The 25,600-nt window shown below is 34.4% G+C and overlaps 1 protein-coding gene across 2 annotated transcripts in view; it reads right to left on the bottom strand.

Annotated features, from left to right (window-relative positions):
- ELP4 (elongator acetyltransferase complex subunit 4) overlaps positions 1-25,600 on the bottom strand; it is a 242,706-nt gene that overhangs the window by 211,326 nt on the left and 5,780 nt on the right. For both annotated transcript variants that reach the window (XM_042903923.1, XM_042903924.1), the window contains exons 2-3: positions 23,392-23,427; positions 521-642 (exon numbers count right to left, since the gene is read on the bottom strand). In XM_042903923.1, the coding sequence (XP_042759857.1) occupies positions 521-642; positions 23,392-23,427 (158 nt within the window). The remainder of the gene's footprint in view (positions 1-520; positions 643-23,391; positions 23,428-25,600) is intronic.

The raw sequence follows: 25,600 nt of genomic DNA, 5'->3' as shown, positions 1-25,600 counted from the left end.
TTTTTCCCACTGCCAATATCAATTTTAAGTTAAAAAACTGTCTGAGAACATTAATTTAAAAATGAAACTACATGTGTTTCTGTCTCAAAAATAAACAAACATAAAAAGAAAATTTAATAAAAAAAAAAAGGGAGGCACCTGGGTGGCTCAGTTGGTTGAGCAACCAACTTCGGCTCAGGTCATGATCTCATGGTTTGTGAGTTCAAGCCCCGTGTCGGGCTCTGTGCTGACAGCTCAGAGCCTGAGCCTGCTTCAGATTCTGTGTTTCCCTCTCTCTCTGCCCCTCCCCTGCTCATGTTCTGTCTCTCTCTGTCTCAAAAATAAATAAACATTAAAAAAATTTTTTTAAATGAAACTACATGTTCAAATAAATTTTAAGAGAATAAAATATATGTATGCTCCCATTAATGGATTTAAATACAGTTTGTATATATACAAACATATATTTTGTTTACATATATATAAGCAATATTTTTTCATGAAATGTTCAAAATGAAATATTGAATAGTATATCCTATACCTGTAAAATATCAGCCGGGTCTTCTTTTGCAGATGCAACCAACAAAGTATGCCCATTGATGATTCCTTCTGCCAGGAAATACTTGAAGAGCAAAGAAGAATAAATATTATATTTATCCTCTTCTGTAAAAAAGAAAAAATTATAGTCAGAATCCTATCATATACCAAGCATACTCAGACATTCTTGTAATTTTTCTCCTTAAAACAAGTATATGAGGTGGGGTAATAACTGTCTTCCTAAAGTACAGTTAGATAGGCTAAGAGACTTATTTATCTAGGTGGTCAATGAGAAGTGAGTCCTTTTAATATAGTCTGATTTCAAAATTTTTCTCAATCTATTGCACCACTTCTGATATCCACAAAAGTTAGAGGATTATGTATGCTTATAGCAAGGAAATCACAGATATTTTTGTCTTTACTAAGATTTTTTTTTTTTAGGCATTGCACCTCTAAAATGGCTATTCTTGAGGTGCCTGGGTAGTTTAGTTGGTTAAGCATCCAACTTTGGCTCAGGTCATGATCTCACAGTTTGTGAGTTCGAGTCCAGTGTTGGCTCTGCACTGACAGCTCAGAGCCTGGAGCCTGATTCGGATTCTGTGCCTCCTTTTCTCTGTCTGTCCCTCCTCCATTTGTGCTCTCTCTCTCTCTCTCTCTCTCTCAAAAGTAAAGAAACATTAAAATGGCTATTCTTATCTACCAATCAGTTTGTAAACTCACACTTAATTTCTTACATGTCACAACAATTAAGCACTTAGTGTATGTAGCCTGAAAATTAATATTTATAAAATTTGTAAAAATAGTATTACTTCTACATTTGTGTTTTAGGCTTTATATCCAATAGCAATTTAAAATTGAAGATTTTCAGTTGAGAGTTCTTAAATTTGTACTAAATGATTTCCTAGTAAACAGTCCTTTTACCTTTCATTATTCCTTCATCCTCCTTTCTGAATTTTTATGAAAAAATGATGTGTCAGGTTTGACAAAAATGTGTTAATATTTTTGTGATTTTGTGACATAATATAAACAACTTGAGTATATCTTTGTTTTCTTAATATTACTGATAGCTACATGCCTACATTTTTATATCAGTCTTCTTTCCTTTAATACTTTGAAGACAACACAAAACCAGAGACAAAGGTAAATTTATTGCATTATCTAAAAAAAGAGAAGCCATGATTAATTTATTCAACAAATATTAATTGAGTTCCTGTAATATGTCAGGCATTGTTAATATCTGTAAAACCCACACTATTAAAAAATATTCCTAATCAACTGAGCCACCCAGGTGTCTCATTATTAAAAAATATTCCTAAGAAAGTTTGAATTTGTGGTAATGTTAGCACTGTGCAAAGCCTCTTGCAGCTATAATTATAAAACCTGAAAAAAAATCATTAAAAAATATTTGAAGGCATTGGAAAGCAACGAAAAACAGACAGAAACCACAGCAGTTTCCTTTTGAAAGACTGTGATCATGACATGTAAGAATTTCTAATTTCTGGCTTTTTTGCTTAAAAGTGTTCTTAACCTCCCTTAGCTCTGGCAGCTTTAATTCAAATCCTTTCCAGCCTGAGATAGCAGAATGTAGAGTTCAGAAAACAGCTGAAAGTTTAAGGGAAAAATCCTTGAAGTAAGAGTTCCGCAAATGTTATCAAATGTGCCCAAATCCCTGGTTGACCTCTAAGCCATCTATTATCTATGCATGAGAGGGAGAAAGAAACAGTTAAGTAGGAAAGAGAGAACAGGATAAACTTGAAAGACAATGAAATCATGTGAGATTTACAAATTTAATGCTCCCCTGAAGGCGTTTATTTCCCCACCTGAGAGCAGAATCTTGTATTAAAGAAAGCTGAAGTCTCACTGACTTGAGGTGGCAGAGGACAAAACTCAGGGCTGAGAACCATAGAAAGTGTGAGCCCCCAAATTTGAGTATAAATTCTGTACAAATATTTGGTTCTCTTCTAAATTCTGATTGTAAGAGACAGCCCTGTGTGACCAAGTTAAAAAAGCAAAACCTAAAATCTGGAAAATCCAGCAGAGATACTATCTGCTGCACAATATATTGAAATGAGAGTTAATTTAAGATCAGGCAAATTAACTGTCTATTAAAACAAAAAAACCTGAAATCCTCAGGAAAACAGAATAGAATTCATAATCAATGCATTTTTTACAGTGTTAAGATTTCAACCAAAAATTACTGAATGTGATCCATACTAAGGAAAACACAACCTACAGAAACTGACTCAAAGTAAAATGCATTAAAAGTATTAAAGGAAAATATATCAATAAGTGAACAGAAAAGGAATATCGAAAGAGGACGAGAAACTATACAAATGAATGACAGAAAATTTAGAGCTTAAAATTATTATTCCTTATAGGAAAAACTTATTTGTGATTTCATGAGTAGATTGGAGATGAAGGAAGGAAAAAAAACAATCAGTACATCTGAAGGGAGATCAACAGAAATGATGAAATCTGAAGAACAAGGAAAAAAATTAAGAAAATTGAACAGAACCTCAGAGATGTGGAACAATACAGAGCAGTCCAAAACATGAGTCCTAGTCACTGGGAGACAATAAGAAACAGAAACAGTATTTAAATTTTCTATTTGATCAAATATTCAGTTACAGATCTAAGAAGTATAAGAAGCCTCTCCTAGGATAAATGCAAAAAAAAAAAAAAAAAAAAAAACAAACCCAAAAAAACTCCCCAAATCTAAGTACACCATGGTTAAATCTTAGAAGCAGCAGGGAGAAATGACATATGACATACAGAGGCACAATGATAAAATCAACAAGTGATTTTTTCATCTGAAACAACAAAGGCTGGAGGATATGGTAATTATATATTATAAGAGTTGAAAGAGAAACAAGTAATAAAAAATTATCAATGTGTAAAACACATTCAACAACTGAGGTGAAATACTATTTTCAGATAGGACAGCAGACTTGTACTACAGGACCTAAAAGCTAAAGGAAAATTACACAACACGTTAAACTGCATTTATAGGAAGGAATAAAGAATATAAATAATGACAAATATGTAAGAAATTATAACACTCTGTGATCATGTATATATGTACTTATGTGCATAGATGTGTGTGGATAAATTGTTTCTTTGAATTTCTGAAAAAAATACAACTGTTTAAAGCAAAACTGACAGAACTAAGTAAAGATAGACATAAGTTCAATTTGGAGATTTTATCATACATTTCTTAGTAACTGGCAGAATAGCTAAAGAGAAAAATCATTTAGAAAATAGAAAATCTGAACCTTATCAACCACTTTGAATTAGATAATATACAGTTCCAGAATATACATTCTTTTTTTTTTTTTTTTTTTTATTCTCGTTAGTTAACATACAGTGTAGTCTGGGCTTTAGGAGTAGAACCAAGTGATTCATCTCTTACATACAACACCCAGTGCTCATCCCAACAAGTGCCCTTCTTAATGCCCATCACCAATTACCCCACTCCCATCAACCCTGTTTGTTCTCTGTATTTGGAGTCTCCTATGGTTTGCCTCCCTCTCTGTTTTTATCTTATTTTTCCTTCCCTTCCCCTATGTTCATCTGTTGAGTTTCTCAAATTCCACATATGAGTAAAATCATATGATATCTGTCTTTCTCTGACTGACTTATTTTGCTTAGCATAATATCCTCCAGATACATCTACATTGTTGCAAATGGCAAGATATTTCATTCTTTTTCATTGCTGAGTAGTATTCCATTATATATATACACACACACACGCCACATCCTCTTAATCTATTCATCAGTTGATGGACATTTGGGCTCTTCCCATAATTTGGCTATTGTTGATAGCACTGCTTCTGGATCCTCTTAATCCATTCATCAGTTGATGGACATTTGGGCTCTTCCCATAATTTGGCTATTGTTGATAGCACTGCTTCTGGAATATACATTCTTTAGTGCATCTAGAATGTACACCAAGATAAACCACATGCTATTCCAAAAAACAAGTTGCAAAACACTTCAAAGTATTAAAATCTTACTTTAGAAACTGAAATTTTAAAAATTCCATTTATGATCAATTGAAAAAACCATGAAATATTTTGGAGAAATTTGACAATATATATATGTGCATGAATTAGCCCCACAATGAAAAGTACAAAATATTCTGAGAGTAAGTAAAGAAAGCCTAAATAAATAGAGAAGTATATCCTGTTCAGGGAATACAAGACTCAAATCTTTCTAAACTGATCTATAGTTTTAATGGAATTCCAATGCAAACCCCGTAAGATTTTTGGAGAAACTGATAAGCTAATTCTGAAATTTACATAGAAATCCAAAGTTCCTAGAATAGTCCAACAAATTTGAAAAAGAACAGTTGGAAGTTGGAGGACTTACTATCTGATTTCAAGACTTAGGATAAAGCTATAATCAAGGCAATATGGAATTAGCTAAAGGATAGAAATAGAAATCAATATAAAAGGATAGAGTCCATAAATAAACCCACATGACTGATTTTTTACAAAGGCGGGGAAATAACTTTTTTTTTTTTTTTTGAAAAAATTGTCCTGGAATAATGGGTACCCAGATGCAAAACACAATAAAAAAATCTCAGTCTTACCCCAGACTATAAATTAAAAAAAAAAAACAAAAAACCAATAAAATTTCTATCTTACTTCATACTAATACTCAAATATTTACCTTGAAATGTATCACAAAACTAAATATAAGAGCTGAAACAATAAAACTATTAGAAGAAAACATAGGGAATAACTTTGCAACCTTGGAGTAGATTTCTCAAGGTATGGAAGCATGAACCATAACAGAAAAAAAATGGATAGCAAGCTACAGAAAGAAAATATTTGCAATACATATATCTGATAGAGAACTAGTATCCAGTATACATACTAAAAAGTCTTCTAATTCCATGAGGACAAACCACCTAATATAAAAACGAGCAAAAGATCTGAATACACCCTTCACAAAAGAAGACATATGAATATCCAGTAAATGTATAAAAATAAGTTTAACTGTATTAAACCCTGGAAAAAAAACCCAAAAAACACTGTGAGAGACCACTACAATCCTACTAGAAAAGGTAAAATAAAAATACAATACTAAGTATTGACAAGAATGTGGAACAAATAAAATGCTTCTACATTGCTAGTGGCAATGCAAAATGGTATGGCTCCTTCAGAAGATAGTTTGGCAATTTCTGATAAAGTTAAACTTACACTTAAATGAACCAGCAATGCTACTCCTGCATTTTTATCCATGAGACATGAAAACACATGTCCATACATAGTTTTATACAAAATGTTTATGGCAATTTTGGTAACATCCAAAAGCTGTAAACAACACGAATGCCCATCAATTTGTGAATGGAAAAGACGAATGGTACATTCACAAATGAAATACTTCTAAACAATAAAATAATGTACATGCAACATAGATTAATCTCAAACACATTAAGCTAAGTGAAAAAAGCCGACACAAAAATTATGCATGGCATGGTTGCCTTTATGTGACATTCTACAGAAAGTAAAACTAATCTCTAGTGATAGAAAGGAGTTAGATGTTTGGGGCCAGAAAACTTTTTTGGGCATGAGGAAATTTTGGAAGATGCATGGAAATGTTTTATATCTTGATTGCTGTGGTGGTTCTATGTATATACACATTTGTAAAATGTAACTAACATATACACTTAAAATGGGTCCATTTCATTGTGTGTAATTTATAGTTCAGTAAAGTTGGTTTATTGAAACGCTTTCTTAAGGTGCAATTAAAACAGCAGGTGGTAACTTGTTGATAAACCTTCTCAGTATAGTGAATTAGAGCAAATCCATGATCAAAAGTATAGTAGATTTAATCAAGCTCAATTGTATATATTAAAGAACATAGTTCTTTAATACTATCATTGCAAGTTAATATCCACAAATCTAAAAGACGCAAAATGGGCTTGACATGGATTTAGGAGCATTTCATGAAAGTTTTGTGTGTAAGGGAAAAACACTTTTAATGCCTCTGTACTGCTTACAGCTGACAGGTGGAAAAGAGAACAGAGACGGATGGAGGTAAGGTGACCTGCACTGCTTATTCTCTAATGCAGTTATCATACTGGGGGGAGGGCGGGGCACTCACTTTACATAACTAACAATTTATCTCTATTCAACTTTAGGAAAAAAAAAAAAAAAAACCCAGAAAGTCATGTTTAAAAAAAGAATTGATTTTACCTTAAGGAATTACTAGTGGGTTAGTTTACAGAAGCAACCATATAAACACAGGTCATTAAAAATCACTGATGTAAAAACCAAATTGGATACTAAAAATTTTACTTTCTAAGGCTGACATTTTACAACATGGAAAATAAATTTTTAAAAACTCTTCCACCATCCATCACTTTCACAGAATTGCTAAACTGTGCTATATTTCCTTTCAGTACATTTTCTGTGGTGTTTTCCTACATGGTTACAATTATTACTGAATTTTATGTTCTCCTATTTTCACATGTTTCATAGTCTTGTAGCTGTCATGTTTCAGGGGCCATAATATTCTAGAAAATGTATGTACTAGAATTTATTTCATCATCTCTCTACCATGGACTTTTCCTGCTTTTAGGCTTTTGTTATTATTAAATCTTTTATTTACTTACTTACTTATTTATTTATTTATTTATTTATTTATTTATTTATTTATTTTTAGAGAAAGAGAGAGAAAGAGTGGAAGCACAAGTTGGGGAGGGACAGAGAGAGAGGGAGAGAGAGAATCCCAAGCAGGTTCTACACTGTCAGTGCAGAGTCCAACACAGGTCTTGAACTCACCAACCACGAGATCACGACCTAAGCTGAAATCAAGAGTCAGACAGTTAACCTACTGAGCCACCCAGGGGCCCTTTTGTTGTTATTAAATACAGAAGTACAAAAGTGCCTCAAATCACACATATCCAAGACGGAACTCAGTAACTCATTATTTTTTTCTTCCAAATGTGGTCATTTCAGTTTTTAGGAAATCAGGACTTATTTTTGATTCCTCTTTTCTCTCTTCCACCAATGCATTCCTTTCCCTATCCTTAAAATCCTGTTATATTTATTTTCAAAGTATTTCTGAAATTTGATTGTCACTCAAATCAGTGTCACTCCCCTAATCATGCTACCAACAACTCTTGTCGACACCACTGTGATGCCACAGTGTCACCACAGTGTCACTCCCCTAATCATGCTACCAAAACTCTTGCCTACACCACTGCAATCACCTCTTATTTGTTTGCATCCACTCTAATCCTCCAATTTAGTAGTAACCTTTTGAAAATACAAACCCAATCATTTCACTTCCCAACTTAAAACCTTTCAGTGGTTTCTCATTGCTGTTGGGAGAAAGAACTAAATCCTTTCAACTGGTCTATATGCTCTGTGTGGTCACTGCCAAAGAGCAGAGTTTAATGTGTATAATAAAAATATTTGCGTTAAAAGTGGTATCATACTGTCATTTCCCTATAAAAGGACATGGTGGTTGTTTAACAACTTCTCAGTAAAAGTAAATGAGAAATAAGCCTAACTAAAATAATTATTTGTAAAATTAAGGTTACATCTATACACTAGTAAGGGAATGAACAACTATATTAGGTAAGTACTGCATAAACTAGGGAGAGTCACAGATAATAAAAAATATTGAGTGATGTACCATTAATGAAGAGTGACAATAAACTAGATGGCAGAATTCCTCTTTTTCTACTTATATTTTAAATGAGTGTGAGTTGTAACTTTTTTCCTACCTATATACAATTCCTACCGATCTTATCTACACTTATAACTTAAATTAATATCTCTAGTTGCTATACTGCATCTTAAATCAGGACGTGTTGCATAAATTACTTCACCTTTTTGGCTAGCTAATTCCCTCAAAAGCCCCTCCCAGACCCAAATTAGGTAAACTCATCCTTGGAGAAGCTTTCCTCAAGGCTGGGTGAGATGACCAGAGTGCCCTGGAGCATCTTGTTAACTCCTACAGTAGCATTTAATATACATACTGAAATTTCTCCACCAAGCTAAAAGATCCTCATGGCAGAGAATGTATCTTATTGTTGTATTGCTAGCAGTAGGCACATACTATACATTTAGTAGTATAATTTGTATAATTAAGGAAAAAACAAAAATCTATCTTGTCTTGTAAATCAGCCAGATCTACTGAAGTTTGGCTGAAAACACACCCTAGTGTACATGCACACACATACACACACACACACAGTTTTTTCAAAGACTCCTATGTGGCAGTCAAAACTAATAGGAGGAAGATCACCTATTTAGAGTTGAGCAAAAAACAATACACTCTTCAAGCTGAAAGTCACCATTTTTGTGAAACAAATTTTGAGGTTGTACATTAAGCATTTAATTAATCTATTGAGTGAATCCCCATAACACTGGAAAAGCAAAAATGATAACGATGTGACAAAATCGCCAAAAAGCAAATGTAGTTTTGGCCTGAATTAACAGTCTAATTCGTAGGTTGAGAGATGGAAGTCCTAGTCTATTCTACAGTAGTGGACCATACTGGCAATAGTATATATTTCATTCAGGGACCTACACAAACTAAAGCCTATTCAGAATGAAGTGACCAGGAGGGTGAAAGAACTTGAAAGCATGAGAAAAAGGATACTTAGGTTGACGAAAAAGAGACCCAAAGGATGTAAGAGACCTGTCTCCAAAAATCTGATGGACTGTCATATGTAAATGGAATCACACAAGAGGTAGAATGAAGCCTAATAGATAGGAACAACAGGAATATCAATTTTTCTTAACATCAAAGTCCAAAAGAGCTGCCCCTTTCATTGTGTTGGGAATGCTAACAAAGTCACCAAGGACTTTCTAATTGTCTGTTTTCTGGGACACTTTAAATCTTTATTTCATTTGTCTATTGCAGCTATTATCAAGGACAAATTTCTTCCTGAAATTATACTCTCCTTCTCCATTCATGCTCTATTTTTAAGACACTTCTTGTTCCCCATTGCCCTGTTTCTTTAGACTCAATTCCTTGGTAAATAAATATGAATTGCTTCTATTAAATTTCTCTAGTCACTACTTTCAACTAAGCTATGCCAAATCTTCCTTTCTCATCTCTTGACATCTAGAGCTAATTCCATGACTTTCTCACCAGTTTCAGTTATTAAAACTTGGAACAGTCAAGTTTAAAACTTTAATATTCAGTGCAAACCTTCCCCCTCCTTTAGTGGAGACTGAGACTTGTAACTTGAAAGTCTTAGTGGGACAGAGGGGTTCCAAAAGAAAGGAAGATTCTAAAATGCCTCTTCCTCCATGTCTTCTTTCCAAGTCCTAGTTCTGTTGTTAGGAGATCAGGGGGAAAAACGTGGCAGTGATCAGCTTACATAATTGGCTGTCTGGTTAGGGAGAGATGTTCTTAGCCTCACTATGATCTGGTCTAGTTAAGCCTGCTGTTTTGTAGCCTTTGAAGTTGTGGTGGTTTCTATGTAGGTGGTAAGTGTGGTTTTTGTGGGTAGTGCTCAGTTTCATTTTGGTCACATCTGCTGCTGAGAAACCCTTCTGAGGTGGAATCTAGGTTTTGGGGGCTGGCCAGTAATTCATATTCAAATTCTGCTCTGGTAATATTAGCTATTGCTATCATTATTATTTTGGCTATTTATATAATCTCTCCCAGCAGGCTTCTGTCCTTTTCCTACACCAGACACAGAAAACAGTGTTGTTGTCGGGAATGATGACAAACCCTGGGAGATTTAAGACAGGCTTCCTCCAAGGACTCTCTCACCATGCACTACTCACTGAAGGGCTTACAGGTTCAGAAGTTTAGCAAGAAGTCAATTGGGAAACAAGGATGCCAGTCTTTGCTTCTTGTAAGGATCCTCAATGTCTATGACTGATGCTCTTAGGAATTGTACCGCGTTACCTGCCTGAGCGAGGGATCACTTTTGAACTTGAATATTGCACTCTTGCTCTCTCCAATCTTTGTGATGCTTACTAATGGTGGTGATGGTAACAGTTAAGAGGAAGTAGCTGTGGTGGATCTCTGGACCTGCAAGGAAGTATTTAATCCCAACTGCAGGAATGGGGAAACTTTCATCTTCGCTTTCTTTTTCTCACTTTGGGCTATGGTCAACACTTCTGAGCTCCTCAACATCCTGTAAAAAGTAATACGTAACTAATCTTGACCACTAACTATATGCTAAACATGGTGCAATGTACTTGTCATGCATTAGTTCACTTAATCCTCATAATAACTTGTAAGATAAATGTTGTTAATCCCTATCTTATAGGTAAGAAAAGGAAGGCACAGGGAAGGCAAGTAGCTTGCCTAAGGTGACACAGTTAGTAAAGATCAGGGCTATGAGTTGAATCAGCCAGTCTGATTCCAGAGGCTATGCTCGTATCTCTTTCATGGGCTTATTTTCCTTTACTTATCCCTTAACTGATATGCTTTGGCTTTAGACTTCGATTTGCTTTTCTTTTTACTCTAGTTATTCTTAGTCTTTCCTGGAATCTCAGACCACTCTGAGAATATGATGCAAGTTATACCTTATTCTAACAATATACACAGTCATATACAAATTTACATGTAATTTCAGGGAATTAAGAGACTCCCCCCCCCCCCCCCCGCCAAAGTTCCATCTATGGATCCTCCATGGTCTACAAATCTGGGCATTCTAATGCATACCTATGAATGGCTTCAACCAAAAAGTATCAGTTGCATAAAGTATCAGTCAAATATTATTGACAAATCCAAAATATTTTTCTCTAGCCTAAATTTAATACTCAAAAACTTCAGTATGTTTAAACCGAATTCATACTTCACATCAACATTTGCTCCTCCTCCTTTTCTGACTTCACCTAATGGTACTAACTCCAAACCTTTTCAGGCCAAACATCTGGGAACCATCCTATCTCTTGTCTCTCCTTTATCTCCCACACATTTAGAAAGAACAGAAGAATCAACATTCTTGAGAGGGACCTACTAAAAGAGGAAAAATGTAGGGAAATGGTATTTTATACCAGAGCAATCTAAGAATAGATAGTGAAACATTTATAACCTAATACACATAATGAAATGCAGAAATAGAAAAATTAGGTAGCATTGTTATATCAAAATATGTGATGAATTAATGATTTAAAGTCTCAAAAGTATAGTAACAGACATCATCTCATGTTTCGATTAGAGTAATTAGTATTTCCATCACTTCAAGTTTTCACTTTATTCCTGAAGTACATCTTTCATAATAGTTCTTCATAGCTCAAAATACTCCATGACTACCTATTTCTTACCAGTATAAAGTAACTGTTTTTAGCCAGGCTTTCACAGCATTCATTCATTCAAGCATGTATTCATGGTGCCCTTACATAGTTGCCATGGTCACAGAGCTTATAGTCTACTGAATAAGATACATGGTTAAGTATTTTCAACAAAGTGTAGTACGTGCCATGATAAAGTAGATAAGCAATACTACAGAAGTATAGAGGAGGAATACTAAGTGGGCTGAGGGTAAGGAAAGCAATAGTTAAGGAAGCCTTTCTGGAAGAGAATCTAAGTGGAGACCTAAGAGATGATTAAGAGCTAGGATAAGAAAGGAAAAAAAGGAGGCAGCAAGAAAGAATTTAAGCAAAGTCCTGGAGAGAATGGTAAATGGTTGGAATTAAAAGCCTAGGATGATATGCTTGAAGAAAGAGGTAAGGGCATGAGAAGAGACAAGCCTAAAGTGAATCAGCAGTGACAGATCATTAAAGGCCTTATCTTCTAGGCTAAGGAAGCTGGGCATTATGTTAAAATTGATAGCACAGAAAGGTCTTAAGTAAGGGTATATCATGATTACCTTTAGATTTTTATATCAGAAAGTTCATTCCAGCTACAGTATGAAAATTAACTGAAGCAAGAAAACATTGGAAGCAACCTAAGAAGCTGTTACAATAATTTAGTGAAAGTTGTGGATTATGGCCAAATTAGGGTCATAGCAGCAAGAATAGAAAGAAGTAGACAGAATTTTAAGATATTTAAAAGGTTAAAAACCTTGGGATTTAATGATTACTGGATGTGTACAGTGGAGAAACAAGTACATCACTCAGGTCTCTGGCATGTGTCACTTGGTAGCCTGAATAATCTAGTAATCATAGGAAGAGGGACAGATTTGGAGGATTGGAGTAGAATTTGGAGATAAGGGAAGTTCAGCTCTGGACACATTGATTTTGAGAGATATTCAAGAGAAAATGTTGAAAGGGAGTTGAATATGATCTCTGCACTTCTCTGTTGATCCTATGTATGCATCAATGTCTACAGATTTCATAAAATGAGTTTTTTCCACCCCTGGTCATTCTAGTTATGGCAGGAACTGAGACCTCCCAGGAAGAGTATGTAGCACCAGAAGAGGGAAGAGGATACTAATATTTTAAGTTGAGCCAAAGGAGTCTAAAAAAATAAAAGCAGAAAGGTAGAAGGAAATCTAGAACAAAATGTTATAACAGATCTAAAGGAAGAGAGTACTTCAAGAAAAAAGTGACTTGAGATGCCTGGGTGGCTCAGTCAGTTGAGCATCCTATTCTTGATTTTGGCTCAGGTCATGATCTCACGTTTCATAGGTTCGAGCCACGTTGGGCTCTGTGCTAACAGCGTAGAGCCAGCTTGGGATTCTCTGTCTCCCTTTACCTCTTCCCCTTCCTTGTTTGCATGGATGCATGCTCTGTCAATCTCTCTCTCAAAAATAAATAAACATTAAAAAAAGGGTGACTCACCACATCAATTGCTGAGCTGAGAAGTATTCCTCGGGTTTAGCCATGAGAAGGCCACTAATATCTCTGGCTAAGGCGGTTTCAGTGATGTGCTACTTCCTTAAATAAACTGAGGAATGACTTAAATATCATGAAAATGTATAGATTCCTATAAAAGGAAGAGAAAAAGGGATAGTTGGAGGAGTGGGGTTAAGGAAGAATTCCCCTCCTCTTTTTCTTTTAAATGAGGCTTGAAAACAGATTTGAGCAGGTTTAAGTACACACAGGAAAGAACCAAAAAGGAGGGAGAAGTTAAGGAAAGAAGAGAAAACTGATATTGCCATTCCTTGGTAAGGCGGAAGGAGGAAAGCTCTAGTGTCCAGGTGAAAGGATGACTCTCAAACAGGAGACATTCTCCCATGTGTGGGTACTGAAGCTTGACAGTGGGAAGTTGGGGGAGTTGTCATCTGAAGAGACCATTTTCTTTCATGTGAAATACTGCAAGTTATCCCAGAATATGAGGGAGAAAGTAGTAATGTTTGTTGTTTGAGTATGAGGTTTTAAAAGATCACTGAGGTTATTGAGAATGAAAAAGAGGTGATGAGAGATACAAAAGTTTGCTGGTGAATGCCGAAAGCTCACTGAGGGCTGGAGATCAGGAAGGAAATAACTAAGAAGTCCATATATGGCAGGAGTGAGATGATATAAAAGGCAGAAAAGCCAAAGGTATAAATCTCACTCTGGAAAATAATTAAGATGAATCATCAGGTTTTAGTGTAAAATGATGATTTAATGTCAGAGAAACCTGCCTGCAAATCTTAGCTACTAAGTGTGTGACCTTGGACAAGTTACTTTGCTCTCTCAAAATCTCACTCTCCTCTAGAATATAGACATCTCATTTGATTGTTGTGAAAGTAAATGATAAAATACACGTCAAGGGCTTAGCATGATACCGAGCACACAGCAAATCCATAATAAATGGTAAATAATTCAATAAAATATTCAATGATAGTATTTTAAGATATTAGAGCTTATTTTATATGAAATAGGTATTATACAGGGGAAAGATTTAGAAGGGATAAGAATAGTAGGAACTTGAATCTACAGAGCAAAAAAGAGTATTATGGAGATAAAAGCAACAGAAAAGATCATTGGAACAGCTTACATCTTGGACAATGACCAAAGATAACAAGGAGGTAAAGCATGAGAGATTTAGCCAGCCATAAAGTTAAACAAACAAAAATCCCAGAAGTCCTGTGGTGGATGAAAAGTGAACAGCCTCATCTCTGCACGGTGCAGTTTGAGAAGGTGGTATAAGGTTCTGAGGTTTTACAATCTGAATTCTACAAGTAGGTAGTTGAGGCAAGAGACCCAGGAGGCCAAACTTTCCCTTTGACTAATCCTCAATATAAACTTTCTGCTTTAGAAGAGCTTTCACTTCTTTACTACATAAGCATACTATGTTGATATCTACTTTTGTGCATTTGTTAATATGGGCTTCCATATGAGTACTTTTCTCCCTCCCTCTCCCCTCAATTTCTACCCATAGTTTGATTCAATTTAAGTCTTTCCATATCTCTTATGTCTGCAAAAACATCTATATATTATATATGTACTGTTCTCATTTATTCCATGTGTAACCAATATCTAGTTTAAGTTCAGAAAGGGTAAAACCCAAGGTTTATACTGCCTAGCAGTGCTAAACACAGCGTAGGTGCTTAGATGCTTCAGTACAAAAGGTCAGGTCTTACTAAAGAACTGCATGGATACCAGTTTGTCTTATTTTAGTCTTTTGACAAGTTATACTAATATAAAATAAATTAAGAAAAATACAAAATATACTACAAAAACAGATATTAGCAAGCTTTTTCTTAAAAAGTCAGAAAATAAGTATTTCAGGCTTGTGAACCATACAGTCTCTGTTGAAACTATTCAACTCTGCTTTGTGACAACAGGAACAGCCATTGACAATGTACAAATCATTAAGCATGGTAGTGTTCCAATAAAACTTTATTTATAGATAGGTCACTGGCCCACAGGCTGCAGTTTGCCAACTCGTGCATAATAAGGAAAATGCTCAGAATTCATTACATGGTGTAGAAGAAAAAATATAGCTCAGCAATTTCAAAAAGGTTGAAGGCAATTGACAAGAAAGTATTATAATATCTTGTGAAAAGTATATGGAGAGTGCTTTGTTTTTGATATTACATGAATTAATAACAAGTTAAAATTGTGAAGAGAGTGGAAGATTCTAATTTTTTTAATGTTTATTTATTTTTGAAAGAGAGAGAGAGAGAGAGGGAGAGAGGGAGGGGGAGAGAGAAGGAGACACAGAATCTGAAGCAGGCTCCTAAAATGATATAATTAACATAAGAGATTAATTTAAAAATAATGGGCTCATAAATGTCACATAACTTGTATTTTAATGACTGGCAACTTCCACTAAATCTCTTTGATGCTCAATATCTCTGCAAACAGATCAAGATCCTTTATTTTAAAAGAAGCTATAAAAACTCTAAATATTTATGCCATTCCTTCACTTTTGATACTTTTAAGATGTCCCAATTTTACCCTTGTACCAGACTGCCAGAAAGCATTTAAATATAAAACATCTCAAAACCCAGTCCAGTACTAAAGAATGAAACATATTTTAGGAAAAATCTTTGATTTTCTAAATAAATGTAGGGGGCCCGTACTCATTCAATTGAGAATGGTCTGTTATAAATTCATATTTATTTAGTTAACTGTATTTGGAAGGTCTAAAGTAGACCTACTCTGGGTCTCTGGCAGTGCTCATAAGCTCTAGTTTTCATAGTTGCATTGCTACTGAAATTATAAACACGCTGCTCTGCAGGCCCATACTCACGCACACACTTATGCACATGCCTTAGTATGTGAGTAATCTATTTGAAGAGAAATGGTTTAAAAATTGACAATCTATAAGTGATAAACTATTAATGCAAACATATTCATGCTTTAATGTTCTTCAACTTCTGGAATTAAAAAAAAATATTTGAGTGATGAGCAACATAGTAATATCCTATGCTACCAACCACTAACCTTAAATCTCCATAATTGGTTTATATTTAGAACTATTCATCCATTTTTTTAAGGCAAATTTCATTCACTGTACAAGTTGTATTGACTTGGCAATGAAGAAAAGTAGAGAACCTAGTATATAAAACTCCTTCTTCTAATCTAATCTTTCAAAAATGTGAAAATGTGGGGTGCCTGGGTGGCTCCGTCAGTTAGCCGTCCGACTTCGGCTCAGGTCATGATCTCACGGTCCGTGAGTTCGAGCCCCGCGTCGGGCTCTGTGCTGACCGCTCAGAGCCTGGAGCCTGTTTCAGATTCTGTGTCTCCCTCTCTCTCTTCCCCTCCCCTGTTCATGCTCTGTCTCTCTCTGTCTCAAAAATAAATAAACGTTAAGGGGCGCCTGGGTGGCGCAGTCGGTTAAGCGTCCGACTTCAGCCAGGTCACGATCTCGCGGTCCGTGAGTTCGAGCCCCGCGTCAGGCTCTGGGCTGATGGCTCGGAGCCTGGAGCCTGTTTCCGATTCTGTGTCTCCCTCTCTCTCTGCCCCTCCCCTGTTCATGCTCTGTCTCTCTCTGTCCCAAAAATAAATAAGAAACGTTGAAAAAAATAAAAAAATAAATAAATAAATAAACGTTAAAATTAAAAAAAGAAAATGTTTCCAAATTTTGCTTTAAGGTTTTCTAAAGAAAACAAGCTAATAGATGATGAAACTAAGTTTCTCACAGTTATACATATTTTCAAAAATCTTCGACACATAGAAATTGATAGTAGAGCATAAATAATACTAAGAAGATTCAAAATATTAGCTTTACGGAAAAACCAGACTATAAAGGTAAGGCCTGTGTCTTGTCACATTCTTTTATTTAATCATTATTCAACAAACAGTTATTGAATACCAAGTATAATGAAAACATTGGTGAACTGATATTTCATCAGAAATAGACTTTTTTTTTAATGTTACTATGCTTTAGTTATTCTTGTCTGAGTTTTTCCTTATTACTCTTGATAAAAAAAATCTCCTTTGCTAGATCAAGTTCATTAGGCATGTATGTGTTCTGTTCCCATATAACTGCAGACAACAATGTCACTATGCTTTCTGCCACTATATAACAAGGATTCCCCATCTTCTGGCTTTCAGTAACATGGTCTTCAGTTCCTTTTCACTCTCACTGTCATTAGAGTATAATATTTCTACTAACAATCTGTTCATGGCAATTTAGGATCTCTCTAATGTGCTCCTCAAAATCCTTCCAGCTTTTGCCTACTACCTGGTCCCAAAGCCACTCCCATATTTTTTGGTATTTGTTATGGAAGCACCCACTTCCAGATACCAAAACAGATACCAAAATCTGTTATGAAATAACATTATCAATATTTGCAGAAGATGATTGGCCAATTATAATACACAAGTGAATCTATAAACTATTCAAAACTTAAGGAATCTACTCCTGAAATCATTGTTGTACTATATGCTAATTTGGATGTAAATTAAAAAATAAAAATTAAAAAAAAAGTTGCTGGTGATAAGATCAATATATAAAAATCAATAGCAGTCCCCTGTTCTAGCTACAACCAATGTTAAAATATAATAATAATAGACACATCTATTATGGTATTTAACTTATTATATTGTAATTATTTGCTTTACATATGTCTCCTCCACAGGTGCAAAGTTCTGTAAGGGAAGTGAGTATTTTATTTATATATATAACCCCAATATCTAGCATATACCTGTGTGTTCAATGAACATTCACTGAATAAATCATAAATAATCACTGGATTCCTAGTATCATATCATATCCAGATACTTCCACTGGAGCAAAGAATTAAAATTTAGTTGCACATTTTAGGGGCACTTGGGTGGCTCAATTGGTTAAGTGTCCAACTTCAGGTCAGGTCACGATCTCACAGTTTGTGGGTTTGAGCCCCGCATCAGGTTCTGTGCTGACAGCTCAGAGCCTGGAGCCTGCTTTGGATTTTGTGTGTCTGTCTCTCTGCCCCTCCCCAACTCGACTCTGTCTCTCAATAACAAACATAAAAAAATTTTTTTAAATAAATAAATAAATTTCAGTTGTATATTTTAAAAACTATTATAATAACTTCCCAGATTTTTAGTTATTAAAGAGAAAAGTCTGAGGCCCAAATGATGAAATGTCATTCTTTACTTTTCACTTGTTTGGACTGGTAAAAATTTAAATGTTTGATAAGATACAGTGTTGTCAGGGTGAGGGTAAACTCACTGGTGTATTCGTATAACTGCTGACTGACTGAAGTAAAAGATGATATAATCTCTTGGGAGAGCAATCTATTAATATCTAATACAATGCTAATAATATGCTAATTAACATGCTAATAATACCTAATACAATTTAACATGCTTAACAACTAAGCAACTCTATATCTTAGAATTCATTCTACAGATATTTTTCAAAATATTTTTTTAAATTTTATTTTAGAGACAGAGAGCATGAGCAGGAGAGAGGTGCAGAGGGAGAGAGAGAGAATATCAAGCACGCTCTATGCTCAACACAGAGCTGGACATGGGGCTTGATCTAATGACCCTGGGATCACGACCTGAGCTGAAAGCAAGAGTTGGACGCTTAACCAACTGAGCCACCCAGGTGTCCAAGTCTACAGATATTTACATATGTATGCAAAGCTTATATACAAGATTATGTACAATAGCATTGTTAGCAATAGAAAAATGGAACTTAAATTCATCAATAGGGAATTATTTAAATAAATTATGGCACATCCATATAATGAAATCTTACACAGTTGTTAGAAGAATGAGGCATATGAATGCACATGGACTGATTTCTAAGATGTGTTAAATGGAAAAAGCAGAGTGCTCCCATGTTTATTTCTTAAGTAAAAATATTTGGGGAAGATACTAGGACAGTATTGTCTCTGGGTATGGGGATGAACAACTGAAAGGACAACCTAATTTTCTCTAGATATCCTTTTGTATTTTATGTATTTATTTATTGATATTAAAACTGTGAATTATTTTTTCCATAAAATCCTTCAACAATTCTTAACTAAAAGATAAGTTTTTAAAAATGAGACTGACATCACCATTTCTAGAAATTCTCAATTACAGGCTATTTCTCCCTCTTACATCTACTGTTAGGAATAATTCTGTACCCTAAGTCCTTAAAAACTGATGGGTGACACAAATATTTTATAGAACATATTTTACTTAACTTTTTCTTAAATGTTATATATTATTCAGAGACTTGGCACTAGGTAAATGTCCAGAAAATTCTATTGTAGTGATCAAAGTAAATGGCTGGTAAGAAACTGGCAAATATTTTATCACCAAGAGCTGCATGGAAACTAATGGTTGTGTTAAATATGATGACTGAACACAGGACCAAAATGACTCAATGGCATGATTTTTAAAAATTAATATATTTTAGGGGCACCTGGTTGGTTCAGTTGGTTAAGCATCTGATTCTTGATCTCAGCTCAGGTCATGATCTGGCAGTGCAGAGCCTGCTTGGGATTCTCTCTTTCTCATTCTCTCTCTGCCCCTCCCCTACTCTCTCTCTCTCAAAATAAGTAAACTTAAAAAACTTTAAAAATTAATATATTTTAGATAGCAATAAGCTGTAACTATACAGGCCAATTTTTAACAAATATTGCATATCTGAAACAAATCTTAAATAATATTCTCTGTATATTGTTTTATTATGATGGACATAAAACTTCAGACTGGCATGAAGAAATGCTGATAATGTAAAATAAGAGTTTTTTCTTTTTTAAAAAATTTTATTTTACTATATTTTTAATTGAAGTTTAGTTGACACACAATGTTACATTAGTTTCGAGGAATACAATATAGTGATTCGACAACTCTATACCTTATGCTATGTTCACCAGAAGTATGGTTATGATCTCTCATCATATAACACTATTATAATACCATCAACTGGAATCTTTATGCTCTGCCTTTCATCCTTGTGATGTATGCATTCCATAACCAGATGCCTGTACCTCCCACTCCCATTCACCCATTTTACTCATCTCCCCACCATTCTCTCTTCTGGCAACCACCAACTTGTTCTCTTAAAACAAAGAATTTTGGCACGGCTGCAACCTGTATCCTTATTGTGAATAATTAAAGAAGGACTCTTTCAAGTTTAGAAATTTGAAAATTTACTAAAAGAAAAAGCCCACACAAATGTAGGCTTTCTTTAACTATTTAATACTTTATTCTAAAAAAAGGCATAAAACTCCTATTTTAGTGTTTGTGATCATTAAATGAAGCATTAAAAAAGCTACATAGCACAGTTACAAAAAATATGAACTTTTTAGTCATACCAGATTTCGAATCCTAGTTCTCTCACTAACTATGTGATAATGGGAAAGTTACTTCACTCCTCTGAATCTTATTTCTTAAAATATAAAATGGGGATAATATGGATTACATGTAGTATCTTATAAGATTGTTATATTAAGGGAAAAATTGTGTATAAAACATTTACCACAATACATTACCCAGAGTGAGACTTAAATAAAGGGCAGCTCCACTATTATTATTACTACTTTTCAATTATCCAGCAGAGATAGGGATTTCCAGATTGAGCTTCATTTATTAGAGAAATGCTTATGTATGTAGCAAATTTTACACACCACTGTTTTGTCTTTTTTTTTTTTTTAATTGCTTAATGTTTATTTATTTTTGAGAGAGAGACAGACAGACAGAGATACAGCACGAACAGGGGAAGGGCAGAGACAGAGGGAGACAGAATTTGAAGCAGGCTCCAGGCTCTGAGCTGTCAGCACAGAGCCTGACGTGGGGCTTGAACTTGTGAACTGCAAGATCATGACCTGAGCCAAAGTCGGATGTTTAACCGACTGAGCCACCCAGGCGCCCCACAACCATTTTGCATTTTTAGTCATTCCTGGAGCAGAGTTTTCTAAAATACTTAACACATTTCATTGCTACCTTAAGAGAAGCCAATGAATATAAAGCAACTTTATTGGGCCTAGAAATAATAATTCTATCTGGATTATCACATTTGATAGTCTCAATGTGCTGAATATAGGTCACACTAAATTTGGAATATTGTATTCAGTTCTGAGCATAGTTGAAGAGATGGTGCTGACTGAAAGGTGCGACAAAAGAACATACCAGGAGACTGAGGAATGAAAACTACAACACATAAAAAGCAGATTAAGAAACTGTCTATTTCATTGAGAGAAGATCTGAGGCGATAAAATAGTTACTTTCAAGTATTTTAAGAGTGTCACATGAAAAAGTACATAAATTAATTCTGTATTATGCCAGAGGACAAAATTAGGAACAACAAATCTGTTAAATTATACGGGTTCAACATTAATATGAAGAACTTTCTAAAACATTATAGCATTTTCAACAAGAATGTATTCTTTTGAGATAAAAAGCTTCTGCACAGCAAAGGAAACAACCAACAGAACTAAAAAGCAACCAACGGAATGGGAAAAGATATTTGCAAATGACATATCAGACAAAGCGCTAGTATCCAAAATCTATAAAGAGCTCACCAAACTCCACACCCGAAAAACAAATAACCCAGTGAAGAAATGGGCAGAAAACATGAATAGACACTTCTCTAAAGAAGACAACCGGATGGCCAACAGGCACATTAAAAGATGCTCAACGTCGCTCCTCATCAGGGAAATACAAATCAAAACCACACTCAGATATCACCTCACGCCAGAGTGGCCAAAATGAACAAATCAGAAGACTATAGATGCTGGAGAGGATGTGGAGAAACGGGAACCCTCTTACACTGTTGGTGGGAATGCAAATTGGTGCAGCCGCTCTGGAAAACAGTGTGGAGGTTCCTCAGAAAATTAAAAATAGACCTACCCTATGACCCAGCAATAGCACTGCTAGGAATTTACCCAAGGGATACAGGAGTACTGATGCATAGGGGCACTTGTACCCCAATGTTTATAGCAGCACTCTCAACAATAGCCAAATTATGGAAAGAGCCTAAATGTCCATCAACTGATGAATGGATAAAGAAATTGTGGTTTATATACACAATGGAGTACTACGTGGCAATGAGAAAGAATGAAATATGGCCCTTTGTAGCAACATGGATGGAACTGGAGAGTGTGATGCTAAGTGAAATAAGCCATACAGAGAAAGACAGATACCATATGGTTTCACTCTTATGTGGATCCTGAGAAACACAACAGAAACCCATGGGGGAGGGGAAGGAAAAAAAAAAAAAAAAAAAAAAAAAAAAGAGGTTAGAGTGGGAGAGAGCCAAAGCATAAGAGACTGTTAAAAACTGAGAACAAACTGAGGGTTGATGGGGGGTGGGGGGGGGGGGGAGGGTGGGGGATGGGTATCGAGGAGGGCACCTTTTGGGATGAGCACTGGGTGTTGTATGGAAACCAATTTGACAATAAATTTCATATATTGAAAAAAAAAGAATGCATTCTTTTGTGAAGTAATGAGCCCTTTAAACTATATAATCTATATTCAAATGGTGTTTGCTACTGTCAAGGATGATGGAAAAGTGATTTGTGTCTAGATGGAAAAGTGATTTGTAGCTAGATGGGAGCTTTGACTACGTAACTGCCAAGGTTTATTTCAATTCCAAGATTCTATGATCTAAACTAAACAATAAGGCAAATGGGATTATGTATGTATAATTCAATAAGAACCATTGGTGCTTAAAGATGAACAAAATATGATTTATTGGTCTGTTACTTTTCTTTCAATAAGAAGAAAATGATAAAAATGTATGATATATATACAATGGACTTATTGGTACATCAACTTCTCAAACTAATCAACTGTTTTAATTCCACTGTAAATACAAATACAGAGATTCTCCAAAACAAAACAAAACAAAACAAAAAAACAATTGGCAATGATCTTAGCTTTTTTTTAAAAAAATGGAGGACAATGCACTGTGAACATTTTTAAATTATAAGAGCTATATTGTCAGATATACTTGCTTCATTTATTTCAAGTTCAGATCAACATTTGAATTTAAATTAAAACTTAAGGCATTTCCTCTCTAATTTACCTTAATTCTTATAGAAAGTGATATATTTAATATCAGAATACGCAAACCCATAAAATCATTATGCACAACACAAAACTCTGATTAGGAAGAACAAAGTGTGTATGCCATACTAACCAATTAGAAGAACTGTTCCGACGGCCAAACCTCCACCTGGAAGTGAAACAAAACAAAGAAGAAAATTAATCTAGCTACCTTTTTATACACATTATCTTTAGCATAAAAGTTAAGCTTTATCAAGAACTGCTACTTCAGTAACTTTAAAATTGCAGATGAGAACAACATTTTAATTACCTTTGCAATACTTTAAGGTGCTATTATGAAATAATTACATATTATATGTAATTACACACTACACATTACAATTACTTTCATAATATACTGTACTATCCTCCTTTCTCCAGTGATTGGACCATGTAGCATTCAATATAACTGCAGTTACATGTTCCAGTAATGTTATATTTAGCACTTGTTAATAAATTAACTCAATAGCCGAGACCTAAATGTTCACAGTAACTTAATACTACAGAAGTACAACATAAAAAAGAAAGGTTATTATAATAGAAATTCCACTTTATTATTTACCCTCACATTTAGTAAGCCTTGGGGGAAAATAACCCTGATAATTAAGCTAATTTTTTTCATTATGAATAATATACGCAAAGACTGTGCATACTCTTAAATACATTTAGAATTTAAAATGAACAATACTTTTGTATTTCAAACAAAAAGGTCACAATCATAAAATACATTTTTAATACTTGAAGGAAATGTTGTTTTGAATATCTGAATTAGGGTAATATGATCCTGAGCATAGAACTTAAATAGGGATTTCATCAAAAATCAATTTAAAATCAAATTTTAGGAGACTAGAACTACAGTAAAAAGACATTTGAGTACAAATATCTTGTGAAACATTGGTAAAAATATTTGTAAAAGTATCACTATTTGCAATTAATGTTACAAATTATACTAGCAAATTCACTTACAAAGAATAAAATGTGTATTTCAAAGAATGAAATATATTTCAAGTAATTAAAAAAGAAACTAGTCAAAACTGGTGGACAATTGAAGTCAATCCTACATGTGTTTTTTGGTTTTGGTGCATAAAACTGGGAAAGAAACAGAATACCAATAAAGAACTCTTCCCCCAACAAATTTTGTAGTGGCAAACATTATATAGAAAAACTTAGTATGAAAAGTTCCCTTGATAGTGTTTACATTTTGACCTTGCAAATATGCATAAATGTTATGTTTCAACGAATGTGAAATTTGGTCAAATACATGAACATATGATACAATGCAACACTTGGTGACTTTGGTGACTTGATGACTATAGGTAGAACATTTCAAGTTGTTAAGAAGATTTTAAAAAGAAGAAAGTAGTAATCTATACATTTTTATGTTTAGAAGGATTTGTTATAGACTAAATCTATATTTTAATTTCACATTTAGATATGTTCTTTCATGACAGCATTTGAAGTCACACCAGACTACATAGGATAACTTCAAATGTTGTTCCAAATAAAAGTTTCACGTAAATTGAAATATACAGGTTAACAACCATGAAGGATCGGAGAAACAAAAGATCTTCTCTAAGATTAGGCTCAATGTTTACTTTTACAAAGTTTGTGCTACATCTAGACTACCACTGATGTTTTGATCCATGTGGAGCATTTTACTTTCTAATTGCTTATTTCTGTACTTTCCCGTACATGAAAAAACAAGCATTTGTATACTAATCATCATTGTGTGTATATTTAAGATGAATAGATGGATATAGCAGACTGCAGTCTAGTCTAGAGGAGATACTATAAAAGTTAGCTGCTTTTCTTTCCATAACTTATTTCTTATAGGAAAGATTTAGGTTTCTAACCTAAACATCCCTGGGTCTACATTCATGTCACCTCAAAGTAAGAATTTATGTAAGGTATACAATTGGAATAGTTATAGAATTAAAGATTTTTTTTGTGTGTGAATGTTATTCACAGTGTGATAAGAACAGATCAAGGAACAGTTTCCTGAGTAAATGAAGTGATACCTAGTTCTCAAGTGTCTGGCTCAGAGAGGTATTCAGCAATAGCTGTTACCATTCTGGCCATTATTTTCTAATTAAAACAAATCACTAAAGATTTCTCATTATGTGATAGTGATCACTATAGTAATAAGACTTAGTAAGAATACTTCCCATTGATGAATTAGTTAAGCAAAGCATTATACAAAGCATCACAAATGAGTGTATGCTAAGAAGGCAATTTTCTGTAAGAATGATTCAAGTAATCCACTGTTTCTGACAATTCAGGAAATGCCACCCAATTAAATCTTA

Source organism: Panthera leo, chromosome D1 (assembly GCF_018350215.1).
Source record: "Panthera leo isolate Ple1 chromosome D1, P.leo_Ple1_pat1.1, whole genome shotgun sequence".
NCBI classification, from domain to species: Eukaryota; Metazoa; Chordata; class Mammalia; order Carnivora; family Felidae; genus Panthera; species Panthera leo.
The sequence above is the reverse complement of the archived record's forward strand: the minus strand, read 5'-3'. Positions and strand labels throughout refer to the sequence as shown.